At 39.3% G+C, this 17,688-nt stretch overlaps 1 protein-coding gene across 4 annotated transcripts in view; it reads left to right on the top strand.

The window, feature by feature from the left end:
- Window positions 1–67: 67 nt before the first annotated feature.
- Window positions 68–17,688, top strand: part of HNRNPD (heterogeneous nuclear ribonucleoprotein D) — a 20,107-nt gene continuing 2,486 nt past the window's right edge. The window contains exons 1-7 of one of the 4 annotated variants that reach the window (XM_007999041.3): window positions 68–614; window positions 2,480–2,536; window positions 14,370–14,538; window positions 15,166–15,327; window positions 16,545–16,676; window positions 17,103–17,202; window positions 17,315–17,461. In XM_007999041.3, coding sequence (XP_007997232.1) covers window positions 382–614; window positions 2,480–2,536; window positions 14,370–14,538; window positions 15,166–15,327; window positions 16,545–16,676; window positions 17,103–17,202; window positions 17,315–17,461 — 1,000 coding nt within the window. In that variant the 5' untranslated portion in view covers window positions 68–381. The remainder of the gene's footprint in view (window positions 615–2,479; window positions 2,537–14,369; window positions 14,539–15,165; window positions 15,328–16,544; window positions 16,677–17,102; window positions 17,203–17,314; window positions 17,462–17,688) is intronic. The other 3 variants (XM_007999042.3, XM_007999043.3, XM_007999044.3) reach the window with 3 other exon arrangements.

The raw sequence follows: 17,688 nt of genomic DNA, 5'->3' as shown, positions 1-17,688 counted from the left end.
GAGAGGGGTGGGGGGGACGCGCGAAGGGCGCGCTCTCGCATCACGTGACCGGGACGCGCCGTTCTTCCGTCGGCCATTTTAGGTGGTCCGCGGCGGCGCCATTAAAGCGAGGAGGAGGCAAGAGCGGCCGCCGCTGGTGCTTATTCTTTTTTAGTGCAGCGGGAGAGAGCGGGAGTGTGCGCCGCGCGAGAGTGGGAGGCGAAGGGGGCAGGCCAGGGAGAGGCGCAGGAGCCTTTGCAGCCACGCGCGCGCCTTCCCTGTCTTGTGTGCTTCGCGAGGTAGAGCGGGCGCGCGGCAGCGGCGGGGATTACTTTGCTGCTAGTTTCGGTTCGCGGCAGCGGCGGGTGTAGTCTCGGCGGCAGCGGCGGAGACACTAGCACTATGTCGGAGGAGCAGTTCGGCGGGGACGGGGCGGCGGCGGCGGCAACGGCGGCGGTAGGCGGCTCGGCGGGCGAGCAGGAGGGAGCCATGGTGGCGGCGACACAGGGGGCAGCGGCGGCGGCGGGAAGCGGAGCCGGGACCGGGGGCGGAACCGCGTCTGGAGGCACCGAAGGGGGCAGCGCCGAATCGGAGGGGGCGAAGATTGACGCCAGTAAGAACGAGGAGGATGAAGGGTGAGTAAGGGGCAGCCCAGGATAGTCAGGCCCAACTAGTCCCCCTCCCCCTCATTCCCCCGCCATTAGGCCTGGTTCCCGCTCTCAGCCCGTTCTCCGGGCCCCCATGTAGCCTTCTTGTTCTGGTGTCCCCTTTTCTATGTTGGGTTCCCCGGACCTTCATTTCCTCCTTCCTTTGCCTGCTTATCGCCCCCCTCCCCCATCACACACGTTTCCACCTTTAGCCGTCACCATGCTGCTCCTCGGCCCGCCCTCCTTTCCTCCCTCGCCATGGGTCTCCTCCCACCGACTTAGCCGCCAGGATTTTTTCCCGCCTGTCGAGGGGTACCTTTTTTTCTTTTCATGCTGTCCCCTCTTTTTCCCAAATTCTAAAGTCTTGGGCATAAAAACGCAGACAGACACAAAAAGCTTCCGTGTTTGTATTGCTAAGGTTTATTTGGTGCTTCTCCACCATCCTGAAACGATGCGATTGTTTATAAGCGCATGTTTTGGGGAACGCGTAGGCTGTCCACTTCTGCCTCTCCCTTGTCGGCCTCAGGCCGAATGTTTTCTTGAGATTTTGAATAAGTTTGCCTAAGGACTTACTCATTTTCTTCACCATACGCTATCGCACAATGGCATGTTGATATAGGCCCTATATTTTGACGTGCAGACCAAATGAGCTCCGGTGAAATGCTGCGACTTTCATGTTGGTACGTTGGTTTTGCTCCGCGGGCTCAGGTTAAGTTCCTAGTCGATGGGGCCTGCACTTGACTGGAGCTGTTCCTATCTCCGGCCTAGTGTCTACCCTTCCCCCACCCCACTGAGTTATTCTAACCGCGCACCCTTTTCGCGCCCTCAGCTATTGGGTTCCCCAACTGTTAGTACAGATTGTAACTTACTTTTTATGTGCAACCTAATTTTTTACAACCTCTAGTCCCCTTTTTTTCCCGGTGCCCAGGATCCTATTTTGGTGTCTTGATTTCTCTTTCCCGCCCACTAAGGGAGGCCTATAGTCCTCTTAAGAGAAACAAATCCTGTATTGTGCTATGGGATACTTTTTTTTTTTTGGTGCAAATTTCTTAGTATTAACTTGCTTCCTCTGATTGAAATAACAGTTGTATATACTACCTAAATCTGCATTTAGTGTATTAAAAATGCAGCATTTGGGATTGGGAACATAATACGGGAGTTAGCAGGAGGGATTAAATCGGGGTTCTTGGTTGAGTTTTCTTAGCTCCGATTACTGAGTGATGATCGTGGGTTCACGCTTCCATTCCTTTTTGTAATGGGGAGGGGTGTGTGTGTGTCTGAATGTTTTTTTAAACTGTAAAGACAAAGATGTTGATGGCTATAACAGTAAGATGTCGCTTTAACCCAGTGTTAAAAAACACGATTCCCTTTACTGAGAAAGAGCCCAGGATTTGGAGGGAGAGTGGGGAGGGGAGAAGCACTTTGGAATATAGGGTTAAACCCAGCCTAGGCAGATTCTTGTCAGGCTGTTTGATGATAGTGCTGGTTTTGGGGGAGTGGTGGTGGGAAGGGAAACAAACTTTTAAAAATTAAACAGATCTAACTCGAATTGTATATAGCTTATTTGAGAAAGGAGGATGTTAGATATTTGGAAACTTAAAATCTTTAACATTTTGGTTTTCGTTTGCTGAATTCTGTTCTTTGGACAGAGGCACCAAAATGATTAATTGTATAACTTCCTGTTTGGGGCAGGCTTTCTGTTAGCCCTGATAATTCAAATCGCAAAGCAGCTGACTTTATAGTTACCTACTGTTGAACTGAAGTGTAAATGAATTAAAGTTTTTAACCCTAACAGTGTCAAAAACTAAAACTAGAATTTTGATTGGTTGCTGTACCGGTTGTTAATTCCCTAGCCATTCAAACTCCTCCCCACGACACTCTGAAGCAGCGACGGCACAGCGGGAAGAATGGTAAAACTTTTAAATTTTATTTCTGTATTATAAAGGTTTCAGTAGTCATAATATGCAGAGGCTGTGTATTGGTTAGTTGCCCATTGATCCCCAGGAAATTCTAGACCATAGTACATACAGTAGGCTTGTACCTGGGATATATACTTTTTTAGGCATCATGTGTAATCTTTGGGCAAAACTGATGCCGTTACATGGTATTTGGTCTGTGGTAATGCATGTAGTTGCAGTTTGGCAATTCAAGCTAAACAATTAGTAACGATATTTTTATATCGAGCAAGAAAAAATACTACTGTAATCTTCGCATTTGATTTAAGATGAAAAATATTTTTGTTGGAATTCTAAGTTTAATGGCTAAATATGAAGACTACTTGAAATAAAATGTTGTGTTTAAAATGTCATGCATGTTATACTGAAATATTCTGGAGATGTCTGAAGCAGTTCTTTAAGCAGCACTGTGTATTATGGAAAAATGTTTGTCTTTTACCTACCACATTTGTAAATAGAGTTTTCATAAGAATTGTGTGTGTGTGTGTGTGTGTGTGTGTGTGTATATATATGCCATTCAAAGGTGGGCTAATGTGGCTTTCCACTACAGCTCTTACCAGATTTTTTGTTTTCAGTGTGATTTGGCTGGAATATTAATAACAGTTGGTTGACATGTATTCACAATTGCATGACTTCTCTTTGGAGGCTGGTAGGTTGAGTATTGTTCTTTTTATCCATCCTTTCCCTTCCCCTAAATGTCAGTCTTTCTGCCTTTAGGATTATATTTGAATTTTCAGGGGTTTATACACCACCACTGGAGGGTAGAAGGCCACTAACTTGCAGGCAGTTACCTTATATCTTTACAAGCTACATTCTATTTTAAGAGCCCATTTAGGGTAACATTTAAAGATCTGCTTATTACTGTAGTCTCATCCACTGAAATCAGTCCAGCTTTACGTTGGAGAAAAAGCAGACGGGAAACAGGCAAGGGGAAAAGCAAAAAAGAGAAAACAAAAGACTGGGGTCACAGTTTCGATGAATGTTATTCCCTATATTTGGTGAGTGGCGGGCACTAACAGCCCGATTTCACTGCTAGCTAAGCGTAGCAAATTAAGATTAAACTATAACTGTGTTTGACATTACTCCATTATATACATTGAATCTCATGTAATTGTTTCCAGTAATTTGAAATGATCATAAACTTAAATTTGAAGGTCAGTGTTTTGACTCTTTCAAGTAATTACACTTGTCCTGCTACCTAAAATGATGTAATATTACAACTTTTTTGAATAATCTCAGGAAAAATGGAGAAATGTTTATATTCATAGTTAATAAACGTTTTAGATAGTGACCAGCTGTCGTTTACTGAAAATAAAATTGGTGTAGAATTTTATTACCCAGGTTGATTTTATTTTTGAGCCGGAGTTTCGCTCTTCTTCAGGCTGGGGTGCAATGGTGTGATTCCTGCTCACCGCAACCTCTGCCTCCCAGGTTCAAGCAATTCTCCTGCCTCAGCGTCCCAAGTAGTTGGGATTACAGGCATATTCCACCACGCCCGGCTAATTTTGTATTTTTAGTAGAGACAGGGTTTCTTCATGTTGGTCAGGCTGGTCTTGAACTCCTGACCTCAGGTGATCCGCCTGCCTCGGCCTCCCAAGTGCTGTAATCACAGGCCTGAGCCACTGCACCTGGCCTACCCAGGTTGATTTTAGAATTACACTTAAAAATAATGTAGTTCTCATTTTTAAGGGATCTAATACTTGATTTTTCTTAACTGCGCAATTATGCAGCCCCATCGTGTTCCAGATATTAAGGCTTGCTTTTTTAATGAAAAACTTTCAGACTCTTTTTTTTTTTTTTTTTTTTTGGGTGTCTGCGCTTGCCACCATATCTGTCCCTTTCTCTTTCTCCCATTTTGAGGGATATTAAAAGGGCAACAGTTTTATAGCCTTAATATTGAGGATAAGACTGGTTAATACAGTATCCAAATTGAATTTCTTAAACACGGTTCTGTGTGCATTTCCTTCTGCAAGTCTGAGAATAAAGTGATTACAGTTTCATCCTAAAATACTTTAAAAATCAGTTGGTTTTAGAAATAGGTTTTTTCCCTTTTGCATGTAAGAATGGACAGCTATTTTTTAGGAAAGCATGCCTGTTACACCTTTAGTGGATGTTTCTACAGTTTACTATGGGACTTTAGAATCAGTAATTGTTTCCATAGTATGCCCTCCTGAGTTCACTTTGATTTACTCTTTCCAACATTAACGTCAGTAGTTTTTACTTATAAGCATTGAAATTTCTCATTTTACTTTGTGGTGTGGACCCATTCTGTTCTCTGCAGTGCTGCAGTTCATTTGGGGTAGGTACTTTAAAATTACTTAGTGTCTGGCAAAATATACATGCCATGTAGCAAGCTATCTGAGGGCAGAGTTTTTAAAGTTTAAAAATCAATGGAAACTACAATGTTGCATTAACTTTGAGATAGTTTTACAAGGTAGGTACATAGACTTTCCTGCGTTGGATTGGGTAGGAAGCAAAAAAGTCCCCCCATTCACTTATCAGCTAAAGTTCAGCAATACTTCTTTAATAACAGGACAGTAGATCTGGTCCTATTAACGGTTAGTGTATAATGAGCCCAAGTGTGATTCTTCCCATTTGGGAATTTTGTGAATCCTGCTGTAGGTTGTCGCCTGTCTAATTATAAAAGACTAGGCTCTTGTTTTTGCTTTAAATGTTTGAAATTATGGTCTTATACCTTAGGCTTCTGGGGCAGTCTGAACATTGTTTGGTTTGTAAAATAATCGCTTTTAGAGTAGTCTCATGCCAAATTTACTGGCCTTTGATTCAGTAGAGTTGGGTTTACTGTATGTAGTAAAGTTGAGACCCTGAGTAGATTGGTCTCAGTGTTAGCATTCTTGGGAGCCTTTGACAAATTTCCTGAGTTAAAAATTCCAGAAATTGATGCCCCCAGATCTTTAGATGAACGTTTAGGGGAGGAGTATTAAATACTTTTCATTGTAAATTTTCATCTATTATGAAAGATACTAAATAATCTGGTTTTTTAAGTTTGGGATTGGAGAATGTCATTGAAGTTTTTCAGTGGTAGTTTTTGAGATCACATACTTTGCCTTAAATCTGGGTTTTTTCCCCCTTAAGCCATGTGACCCCTTCTGCAAACTCAGTGTATGTTTTTAATATTTCCTGGGTACTCTGCCATCGTCCTATCACATAATATTAGGGTAAGGGTGCCCTAATACGAGAACATTTTGAGTATACTATTTCGGTGTGTGATTTATGGCCAACATGAAGGATGTGATTAGTTTTAACCTTCAAGTGATAATACATGCCATGCTTGAAAAGCATTTAAAAAGGAATAGAGTAATAACTTTTTTTTCCATTCCACTTGAAGCTGTGTACCTCAAGTGTGTGCACATTTACAAATGGAGTGAAACATAACTTGTGTTAGTCCAAGCTTGATTTGACTTCAGTTCTGCTTCAACGTTTTAGTAGATAGGGCACTGAACTGGATGCTGAAAGCGTGGGATCTCTTTCTGTTGCTTCACTTCCAACAGTATGGTTTCAGGTAATACAACATGTTTGTTACTTGGTTTGCTGATCTATGTGTTGGAAACAATGCTCACCACAGGAAGATTGACTCCATAGCCTGCTTTCATAGCTTGTGTGTATTTATCCAGTGCCCTAATAGTTGATACTGCCAGTGATTTACTCCTGTGGAGTAAAGGTAAGCATGTTTTAGTTTCTGGAGTATTATATTGTACGTTGGAGCTAGGTATTTAAGAATATTTGGGGGTGGGGAGGGAAGACTCCTATTTACTGGTGGTGTTTGTCCAGTAATCAAGGTGACAGTTTAAGTATTGGGTCTTGGACTGTAAACTCCTGCTTATCTAGACTTCAGACTAGCACAGAGCCCACACAGCCAGGAAGTCTGTCTCCCCATTTAGTCTTATGAGTAAGATAGATGAAGCCATGAGAAAATCTACTCAAAAAGCAACCAACAGACAATGTCATGGAATGAATCTCCTACAGATTTTTCCTTACGCTTTTGAAAAGTAACATGATTTTAAAACATAAGAAAATTCTAAAAATTCACCAAGGTACAAATCATTTTCTGACTTTAGCATTGATACCTAAATTGACTTCCAATACACAATTTTATAGAATTGTGAATATGTAGTAATCTCAGTTAACCAGAACCTTAACCTTCAGGTTAAGGAAAATACTTATTCCTTAACCTCTAGGTAAATGGGAGTTTACCTTACAAAGCTGGTTGAGAGCTTATTTAAAATGTAAACATACAAGATGTCATTGCTTCCTTGTAGTGAAGTGAAAAAAGGGAGATGTTGGATTAAGCATTTAAAGTTAATTAGTGACTCGTGCCTGTAATCACTGGCTACTCAGAAGTCTTGAGATGTGAGGATCATTTCATGCCAGGATTTCTAGACCAGCTAGGTAACATAGTATGACCCGTTTCTTTAAAAAAAAAAAAAAAAAGAAAGAAAGAAATTAATGTGTTGGGGGTGTCCTTGTAGTTCCAGCTACCTAGGAGGCAGAGGCAGGAGAATCTTTTGGGCCCAGGAAGGAGCTCAGGGCTGCAGGAAGCTATAGGGGAGCCACTGCATTCTGATAGTGAGACCTGGTCTCTTAAAAAAAAAAAAGTGTTTATTTTTATGCCAGGCGTGGTGGCTCACACCTGTAATCTCAGCACTTTGGGAGGCCAAAATGGGTGGATCACCTGAGGTCAGGAGTTGGAGAACAGCCTAGCCAACATGGCGAAACCCCTCTCTACTAAAAATACAGAAATCAGCCAGACGTGTGGTTACACGCGCCTGTAGTCACTCAGGAGGCAAAGGCGGGAGAATCACTTGAACCCTGGAGGCAGAGGTTGCAGTGAGACAAGGTTGTACCACTGCATTCCAGCCTGGGCGACAGAGCAAGACTCTGTCTCAAAAAAAGAAAAATAAGTTTATTTAAAAAACTATCTTGTTGGCCGGGCGCGGTGGCTTATGCCTGTCATTCCAGCACTTCGGGAGACTGAGGCAAGCAGATCACCTGAGGTCAGGAGCTCGAGACCAACCTGGCCAACATGGTGAAACACCGTCTCTACTAAAAATACAAAAATTAGCTGGGCTTGATGGTGGGCACCTGTAGTTCCATCTGCTTGGGAGACTGAGGCAGAAGAGCTTGAACTGGGAAGCAGAGGTTGCAGTGAGCCAAGATTGAGCCACTGCACTTCAGCCTGGGCAACAGAGCGAGACTCCGTCCCCCTCCCCCCAAAAATGCTGTGTTTCATTTATTAGATGTTTATTTTTTCAACTTCGCTTTTTAGTAGTCATTTAGTTCATTCTAAAGTGTGAGGTAATGAGATTTAATGCAGGGAAATCTTTTTGAAAATGTTTGGTCCATTGTATATTAATCTTGAATTAAAAATAGAATTTTTCACACTTACCTTGAAAACGTCATATAGAAAGCTGGGGGAGAGGAATACCTATTCTTTAATAATGGGGAAATAATACCAAAATTTATATTTTTATTGACTAAAGTGTTTTTTGGGAAAGATTTGTTACTGGCTAACCTTAATGTCTGGTTAGTTTTAAATAGTTTAAAAAAAGTGGACTGAGTGCGGTGCTTCCCGGTTGTAATATAGCACTTTGGGAGGCTGAGGTGGGCAGATTACTTGAGCACAGGAGTTCCAGACCAGCCTGGGCAACATGATGAGACCCTGTCTCTCCCCCCCACCCCCAAAAAAATGGTGGGCCTTGTAGTGTGCGCCCGTAATCTCAGCTACCCAGGAGCCTAAGGCGGGAAGATTGCTTGAACCTGGGAGGCAGAGGTTGAAGTGAGCCAGAATTGCACCATTGCACCGCAGCCTGGCAATAGAACGAGACTCTGTCTCAAAAAAGTGGTTTTCATGAATTATATAACAGATCAGATCTAAAAAGGCTGGTTAGTATTTGAACTCGATGAAAGCTTGTCTAGCTCTCTCCCAAGGTAGTTTTTATACAACTTCTAAAATATCCTAATGGGTGATATTATCTAGTTGTATTGTAACTTCCTCCCTTCCCCTTGGGTAACTAGTGACTTAGCTTTAGTTTGTTATTTTAGGATTTTAGAAGAATAATTATGATGGATAAAATAGTGGAAAAATTCAGTAAGGATTAGTGGTGTGCCTGAGTAACATTACTTTAAAAGATGACAGTGATTGGTCATTTAAGTTATACACCTGAAATGCGTGTCAGGTTGACATTCTGTTATATTTTTTAAACTGTCAGAACTTGTTATAAAGCCACGTATGTAAGATCGTAAGTTGTTAGGAAGTGTTTAAAAGTTAACAGATTGGCTGGGTGTGGTGGCTCATGCCTGTAATCCTAGCACTTTGGGAGGCTGATCGTTTATGTCCAGGAGTTCGAGGCTAGCCTGAGTAACACAGCAAGACCTCATCTCTAAAAAAATAAAAATGAAGTTATAGAACACAAAAAGAATACTATTCCAAAATTGGGAGTGAGCGTGATGGTTAACTTTTTACCTTGAATAAGGTGTTTGACGATAAAGACTTGTTAGGAGAGGTATCTTGGAATGAAATACTTAGTATTGACTGGGAATGTTAAAAACCTAGTGACCTAAATAGTCCAGAGAGTAAGTTTATTGATGGGGAAAGGCCAGGATTATTAAATCGGGAACATTTTCCAGCAGCCAGGATTGCTCCATATATATTGCCTTTTATGTTTTAAATTATTCTTTACTAAATTACTGGCATAAATGTAGGGTAGACCAAGTCATCAAGGTGATTTTAGAAGCTACATTTAAAAGGTCTTAGTTGAAATACCACCTACTTTTTAGTTTTTAATATATATTTTTTACACGACTATTTAAAAATTTCTGCGTTATTTCAGGTTGGCAGCATTGAAAATATTAGAATATGTTTATATAAAATTCATTGTGGCCTTTTCCTTTTAATATTGGAAAGTTTATAAAGCCTATGCAGTTTTAAAAAATTAAGCCATTGAGTAAATAAAAATTTTGCTTTATTAAATTATGTTTAGAGAGTGCTTATAGTGCTTTACCCCTTCAAAATAGTAACTTTTGTCAATCATTTAGGATGTGTCAGACTATTCGGTGTCCTTTAAGTGTGTTAACTAGTTTAACCCTCTGCGAATATCTGAGGTATGCTCTTTTTACAGATGGGCAGACAATCTTGGACTTTCATATTTTTTCTTAATGTTACACAATTAGTAAGAGGCAGGGGGCCAGGTGGAGTGGTTCATGCCTGGAATTCGGCACTTTGGGAGGCTGAAGTGGGCAGCTTGAGCCCAGGAGTTCAAGACCAGCCTGGGCAACATAGTGAAACCTGATCTCTATGAAAAAATGCAAAAGTATTAGCCAGGTGTGGTGGTGGGCACCTGTAGTCTGAGCTACTGGTGAGGCTGAGGTGGGAGGACCAACTGAGCCCAGGAGGTCAAGGCTGCAGTGAGCTGTCACGGAGCCACTGCATTCCAGCCTGGAGACATAGCGAGACCCTGTCTTTAAAAAAGTCAGGGGTAGGGTTTAAACTCCAACATTTTGTCTTTATTGCTTCTAAACTTGCATTAAAAGATGATAAAATGTCCCACAAAGCAGTCTAAATTCCTGAATGATACTACATAACACTTGGATAGTCATCTATGCTGAGTTGTATAACTTTATGCTTGTCATTTAATTTTACAATTTGGTGTAAGCCAATGTGAAAGCAAGGAGACTTATATTGTTGAGTAGGTGTTTTAAACTGAATACCATATTCAGCCTTGGGGTGCTGAGTATTTAGTTCACAGCTAGGATTAAGAAATTCAGCTATGTTAATAAAATACTGTAGATGAAGTCCTACATTTTAATTGGGATTGATTCACTTAGAACTAAGGATCGAAGTTTAAACTTTGTTGCAGCATTAGGGGCCATCTTTGTTAATTGAACAAGTCTTGGTTGTTTTTAACGTGGCTGCTTAGGGTATTTTCTGAAGTTCTGTCTACTTCATTGGAAAGTGTTTGCACTTACGTAGTAGTGACAGCAATATGAAACGCTTTGTATTCAAGGCAGCAGAGGTAATCTGGAGAGACAGTAGATGTGCTTTAAAAGCAAGATAAGTCATACAAAATATGTAGATAACTTAGCCGGGCATAGTGGCTCACGCCTGTAATCCCAGCACTTTGGGAGCCCGAGGCGGGTGGATCTCGAAGTCAGGAGTTCGAGACCAGCCTGACCAATATGGTGAAACTCTGTCTCTACTAAAAGTACAAAAAAAATTAGCTGGGCATGGTGATGCGTGCCTGTAATCCCAGCTACTTAGGAGGCTGAGGCAGGAGAATTGCTTGAACCCGGGAGGCGGAGGTTGCAGTGAGCCTAGATCATGCCATTGTACTCCAGCCTGGGTGACAGAGTGAGACTCCGTTTAAAAAAGAAAAAAAAATATATATATATAATTATTACCATATGCTATCAGTTTGAGGGAGAGCATGTATGCCAACATTGTAGAGACTAAGTGCCCATTTATCCATAATTAAGATTAGCAGATCTTTCCTCACTGTACTATAGAGTTTGGGACCAGGCATGGTAGCTTCTGCCTGTAATCCCAGCACTTTGGGAGGCTGGGGCGGGCGGATCACTTGAGGCCAGAAGTTGAAGACCAGCCTGGCCAACGAGGGGAAACCCTGTCTCTACTAAAAATATAAAAACTAAATCAGACGTGGTGGTGCAGCCTGTAATCCCTCCCATGGAGGCTGAGAAATCAGAATCACTTGAACCTGGGAGGCAGAGGTTACAGTGAGCTGAGATTGTGCCACTGCACTCCAGCCTGGGCAACAGAGTGAGACTGTCTCAAAAAAAAAAAAAAAAAAAACCAAAAACAGAAAGAGATGGAATGGAATTAATATGTTCCATTTAGTAAAGATGGAATGGAATTGGTACAGTTTGTGTTCATTGTAGCATATTCAACTGTTTGTTCAGCAACCGTTTTTTTAAGCCTAAGCATAGCCTGAGAACAGCATCCTTTTTAAATTAGAGCAGAAGGAAAAGCCAGAGTGTTCTTGGTGTGCCACAATATTAATACGTTTGTCTCAAAGAAGAGCCACTTAGGTGCTTGCTTAGAGACTTCTACTTTACACAGAATTTGAAAAGTTTGAGAGCTGGCTATTTACTCTGCAAAATGGAAGGGAGACATTTTAGAACAGCAACTGGTGATTGATCTGGGAAAAATGAAAAGTAGAACTTGTGAAGAAATGAGGTGGAGTTGGTGTATAAATAGCTAAGTTTGGAAGACCCTGTGGGTATTCTAAATTAGCAAAATAGTGATGACTGAGCCATAGTGTTAAATTATGATTACTGTATTTGAAGTATAAGAAGGCAGAAAAGTGTGATGCTGTTAGAAAAAAAATCTCATTTCAAATGGTTGAAGGTTAAAAACAATTGGGGAAAAAGAAGGCAGGGAGTGCTTTAAGGGAGGTGGAATAATACCTGGCTCCTTATTCTCCAAAAGTGCTGTATAGCTGAAGTTTTTAATATTCTGGATAAGTGATATTTGATTATTAGTTGAGGAGTGAGGGCATCTTTAATGAACCCTTGTAGCTCTAAGGTAGGCATATTAAACAACTACCATACTAAAGGTGGGGCATACATTTGGAGAGCACTTTGCTGGGCCAGCTGATGATATGCTTAGGTAATATTTAAGAAAATCTGCTGCTTGTCTGAAAAACATTTGGGGCTTCAGAACAATAATACCACATACCTTATTCTTGGTGTTTTATTTCTTTGTAATTGTTTTGTGTTTCTTAATAATTTTAAATTAAGGATATTTTCCCAATATAAACATTGCTTTTTGGTTAAATAAAATCAAAACTAGTTCTGTTCATATCTGAATAGACCAGACAGAGAATTTTCTTGCCTTTCAACAGCTTAAAAAATGTTTTTGTTAGAACTGTTGTGTTCAGGCTGAAATACTTGCAAAGTTTGTTAGTTATTGAGAAATTTCTGTAATCACGGAAAGGGTAATTTAATAGTTAAATCTCAATTGAAGTTGTTTCTGTTGGTGGAACTTGTCATGGGCATCTTAGCAAGAGGTCATTGCTTTATAGTCAGTTCTCTTTCTCATTAAAAATATAGTGTCCTCACCTTTACAGGGTGAATGTTGGTAAATAACTTCTGTCTGTGAAGGAAGTATTCTGGACCTGTAAGTTAAAAATAAGGTGTTTATAGCAAATTATGTAAATAAAGATTGTATATTAAAAGGTACACACTATTCAAATTAAAGAAAATGTATATTGAGAAAATAACTCCAATTTCTTCCATGGAATTGGCAAGAAATAAACATTTCAAACACACAAAACATGATGGGTGTTTTTGTTCATTTGCTTATAAAATGCCAGAGTTGTTTGATAAATGCTACTTCAAGCCTGGAAACTTTGAGGAAGTCCTGAATATTAAGCATATAAATGGCCCAGCTCTAGAATACATGTGAGTTGAAAAGCTAACCTGAAGTGGGAAGTGCAGTATATACCTAAGACTTACTCTGCACTAAAAGTTTGCCTTGTCATTAGAAGTGAAACAGGACTGTGGTAGGATAGTAAGATCAGTAACACCTCAGTTAATCAGGTGTCTTTGAGGAAGTGAAGAAAGACCCTAATTCAAGGGACAGTTGCCTTTTATTCCAAGAATGGGCCTTAGTGGCAATATCTTAAAAGTCCACAAGATGGAGATGTTTCCTAATGAAAGGCCTTTAATTTCTTTATGGAGCTGAGTTGGTGTCACATCCCAGTCCCCACCCAGGACCCCTCCCCAGTTAAAAAGATGAGAAAATGCTGAGCAAGTCTGATTTGATTCCCATGGTGACATTTTTAGCCATTACATAACAAATTCTGACAGTTTACCCTTAAAATTAAAAACTTCCAGTCCTGTCTTTTTAAAGGGTTGAAAGAAGGTTAGGTGTAGGGTAGCCTTTTATTTATTTATTTATTTACTCATTTTTGCACAAAGGGAGCATATGTAAAGCTGCCAGATCTGAACTTTCTGGTGTTTTGCTGTAATGTTAGTAAGATTTCACCTTAAAATCTTTCGTTTTATTTTGAGTATATACCCTTGGTCTTAAAGTGTCTTGGTGGTTTTCTGCTTACCATCCATCACTTTTTGCATTTTAAAGGCTTAAATACTTTATTGCTGGTTAACTGAGGTTCTACTGTAAATGAATCATCTAAGTTAATTAGTGGATTGTGCTTCAATGGATAATTGTCACTAAATTGTTTATATTGCACATTACTTTTGTCTTAAGGACTCTTAGCACATCAAAAAAATTGGTTCACAACTTAATTGTGAGATGTAGAATTTTCCATTTTATGTGCTAAGAGTTTTGTTCATGAGAGAACTGTTAACATAGAAAAGGAGCTTCAGCATAGACACCAATGCTGGTTGCTGAGATCAGTGGGGAACTGCATAGCATTTTAACAAGTTTAATGAACTTTGGAAGAGAAATTTGAAGCTAAGATTGTTTTTTTGTTCTTAACTTTTTAATTTGTAATCTAAGGAATACCTTTATATACAGTATTTTTACTTTGGGTATACGCTTATCTTTTAGCAAGTTGAAAGACTTAGTTTGCTGCTTGCTCACTATTTTGTAATTATCCGGGAGCAGCAGTAATAAGCCAGCTTTTTGGAATATGATGTTCCTGATGTGTGGTTATGTAGGAAGAATGATGTTTTAATACACTGCCCAGTAAACTGGTGCAGTTTGGAAAAGGTGTGTTATTGATGTGGATGATATTTAAGGCAATTTTTTTTTTAAGCATTTTAATACTGCTTTTTGTCTTTACAGGAAAATGTTTATAGGAGGCCTTAGCTGGGACACTACAAAGAAAGATCTGAAGGACTACTTTTCCAAATTTGGTGAAGTTGTAGACTGCACTCTGAAGTTAGATCCTATCACAGGGCGATCAAGGGGTTTTGGCTTTGTGCTATTTAAAGAATCGGAGAGTGTAGATAAGGTAGTGTGTTACGTGTTCTGATCAGTTAATAATATAAAATATTAACATATGGATAGTTTGATACAATGAGTTTGCCTATTTGTGGTTCCCCCTTTTGATAGTATAGGAAGGAAGAAAATAGTTCTTGCCCCAATACATTTTATGAAGATAGAGGTAGGTTCAGGAATTGTTTCCTGAATAATTTGGGTTCCAGGCTCTGCTAAATTTTGAAATTAACTTTAAAGATATTACAGATTTAAAGATGCCTAGTTAAAAGGATGTGTTTTAACAGTTCACAGAAGTACATATTTTGAAATTTTGTTAGGCAAGCAACTTTTAACTGAATCATTATTTTGATCCTGGGCTAAAGGGAAGTAGCAGTCATGTTTGTATATATTGCAGTTAAAAGGTAATGGTTATCTAGTAATTGGCTAAATTTGTGTATGTCCTACCATTCTTACCTTTAGATTTAAACACTAATGTATGTTAGTTGATACTACATCACCACCATGACTTGACAGTTTAATCTTGAGCAAGTCAACACATGCTTGGCATTATCTGTATTTATAGTTACTTTTAAGTAAATTAATATTCTCTGAACTTTAGTTAAGATATATATTTTTTAAATGAAAACTTCAATTTTCTTAGGTCATGGATCAAAAAGAACATAAATTGAATGGAAAGGTGATTGATCCTAAAAGGGCCAAAGCCATGAAAACAAAAGAGCCGGTTAAAAAAATTTTTGTTGGTGGCCTTTCTCCAGATACACCTGAAGAGAAAATAAGAGAGTACTTTGGTGGTTTTGGTGAGGTATGTTATAAATGTTTTGACCCAGTTTATGTCAAAATTAGTGTGAATGTGATTGTCCCATTATGGACTCAGAGTCACTTGGCTTTTCAGAGCTGTTAGGGTAGATTGTGTGATTTGTTTTGGAATAAGGATATTGTAAATACTTTATTAGCAGGTCTTTGAAGGTCGGATGATGTGTTTTTTTTCATTGAGCACCTACTCTATGCAAAGTATTGCTGGGGTAGAGTATACAAAGATGAAATAGACAAGCATTCTTAAATACAGACAATAAGAGGAAGAAATCCAGATTAAAAGGAGACTTTTTGTTCAAAATAGGAAAGGAATTAAGAAGAGAGTGTAGTGCCTTATCAATTGAAATTCATGTATACGTGCAAATTTAATGAGACTAATAATTACAGACTCATTAGGCTGGACGCGATGGGTCATGCCTGTAGTAATCCCAGCACTTTGGAGGCTGAGGTGGGTGGATTACTGGAGACCAGGAGTTGAAGACCATCCTGGGCCAACATAGTGAGACCCCGTCTCAATTAAAAGTAAAGCAAACTCAGACTCATTAGTGAAATAGTTAGATAATAGAGGTCTCTCTTAAGAATTAATGAAAGTTGAGAAATTTGTGGCATTGGGCTCCAGATACATCCTGCAGACATTTATTGCTTGATTCAAACAATACATCTTTTTTAGTATTGAGGATTTGAGATATTGCCCACAAAACTCAGTATCTAGCTTTTCTTAAATATTTGCAAGAGCACGCAACATGGGAATTGACACTGCCCTCCCGTACAGCAGCATCTCTCAAACTGAGTAGTAGCTTCCATCTTGCTTTAGGCATACACTCTCCAGTTTTTAGTAGTCTTAGTCTTCACCACCCTACTTCCTGTTTTCTCTCAAATACATTTTTATTCTGTTTTTCTTAAATTTGAGTGTTTTCTTCTTGTTCTTTGTGGGCATTTGAATTTGTGACCCTTGAGTTAGGTAGTAACTGTCAGTGCCTTGTGAAGCTTATTTTTGTAAATAGTTGTGAAGACCTTAGATGGGAAAGGATGTTCTAATTGGAAGAATTCCTTAAAAGGATTAGAATAAATAGGGGGAAACAGGAGAATAGAACTTCAGTGCCAGATACATGTTTTCTTTGTGCATTTTCCGCCCTCTAAACTTGTGTTTCTTTTAAGGTCAATAAAATGCAAGCTAGCATATTAAAATGTGTTTTTTAATACCAGGTGGAATCCATAGAGCTCCCCATGGACAACAAGACCAATAAGAGGCGTGGATTCTGCTTTATTACTTTTAAGGAAGAAGAACCAGTGAAGAAGATAATGGAAAAGAAATACCACAATGTTGGTCTTAGTAAAGTAAGTTAAGCATCCATTTACTTGTAGAGAAAACTAGCTGTTGTAAAGAGCTTAATCATTTATCTTTCTCTGTAAAGGCTTAAGTTCTTTGCATGCTTTAAAAACTTCTCATTGGTTACTTACCATTGACCAACTTTTTGTGGGGAGAGGACGGACACATTTGTTACTTTCAGTGTTTTTGTCTAGGCTTTCACAAAAATATTTTTTAGGACTCAAGGCAAGTAAAATGAAGTAATATCTCTAGCAAGTACTCATAAGTGATTACTCTTAAGTATTAAATACTGATTTAATTAATAAACTGAATTTGAGGAAAGTTTCAAATCAGCCTACTTTATTTAAACATGTTGGCTATTCTGGTTATTAGAAACTTATTTAGCAACTTTTATTTTCTTGAGTCAGTTTAATAATGTAATTTTTCTCTTTTAGTGTGAAATAAAAGTAGCCATGTCGAAGGAACAATATCAGCAACAGCAACAGTGGGGATCTAGAGGAGGATTTGCAGGAAGAGCTCGTGGAAGAGGTGGTGGTAAGCTAGAGCCTTAGTTTACTCTATCTTAAGCTTTTCTGCTTTTTAATTATCCTGAAGTAAAGATCTTTGCTGATCTTCTGACTTTAGTGAACCTATTAATGTGCTGCAGGCCCCAGTCAAAACTGGAACCAGGGATATAGTAACTATTGGAATCAAGGCTATGGCAACTATGGATATAACAGCCAAGGTTACGGTGGTTATGGAGGATATGACTACACTGGTTACAACAACTACTATGGATATGGTGATTATAGCAGTAAGTACTATACTTTTTATATTAACTGCTATTTGACATTTATTTTGTACAAATTTGGATAGGCAGAAAGGTTAGTGTAGCCTTGCCAAGTGCAAATGTCTTCAGGTTTCAAATTCCTGGAAACTTGAAACTGCAGCCGTTTTATTGCTTGGTTCCTCCCAGCCTGTATCACACACACACTATAAGGGTAGGGTGTATGTGTGGTTCTATATATGTTTGCTGGGCAT

The sequence above is a fragment of the Chlorocebus sabaeus genome, chromosome 7, assembly GCF_047675955.1.
Source record: "Chlorocebus sabaeus isolate Y175 chromosome 7, mChlSab1.0.hap1, whole genome shotgun sequence".
Taxonomy (NCBI): Eukaryota; Metazoa; Chordata; class Mammalia; order Primates; family Cercopithecidae; genus Chlorocebus; species Chlorocebus sabaeus.
This window is presented reverse-complemented; position numbering and strand designations above follow the sequence as displayed.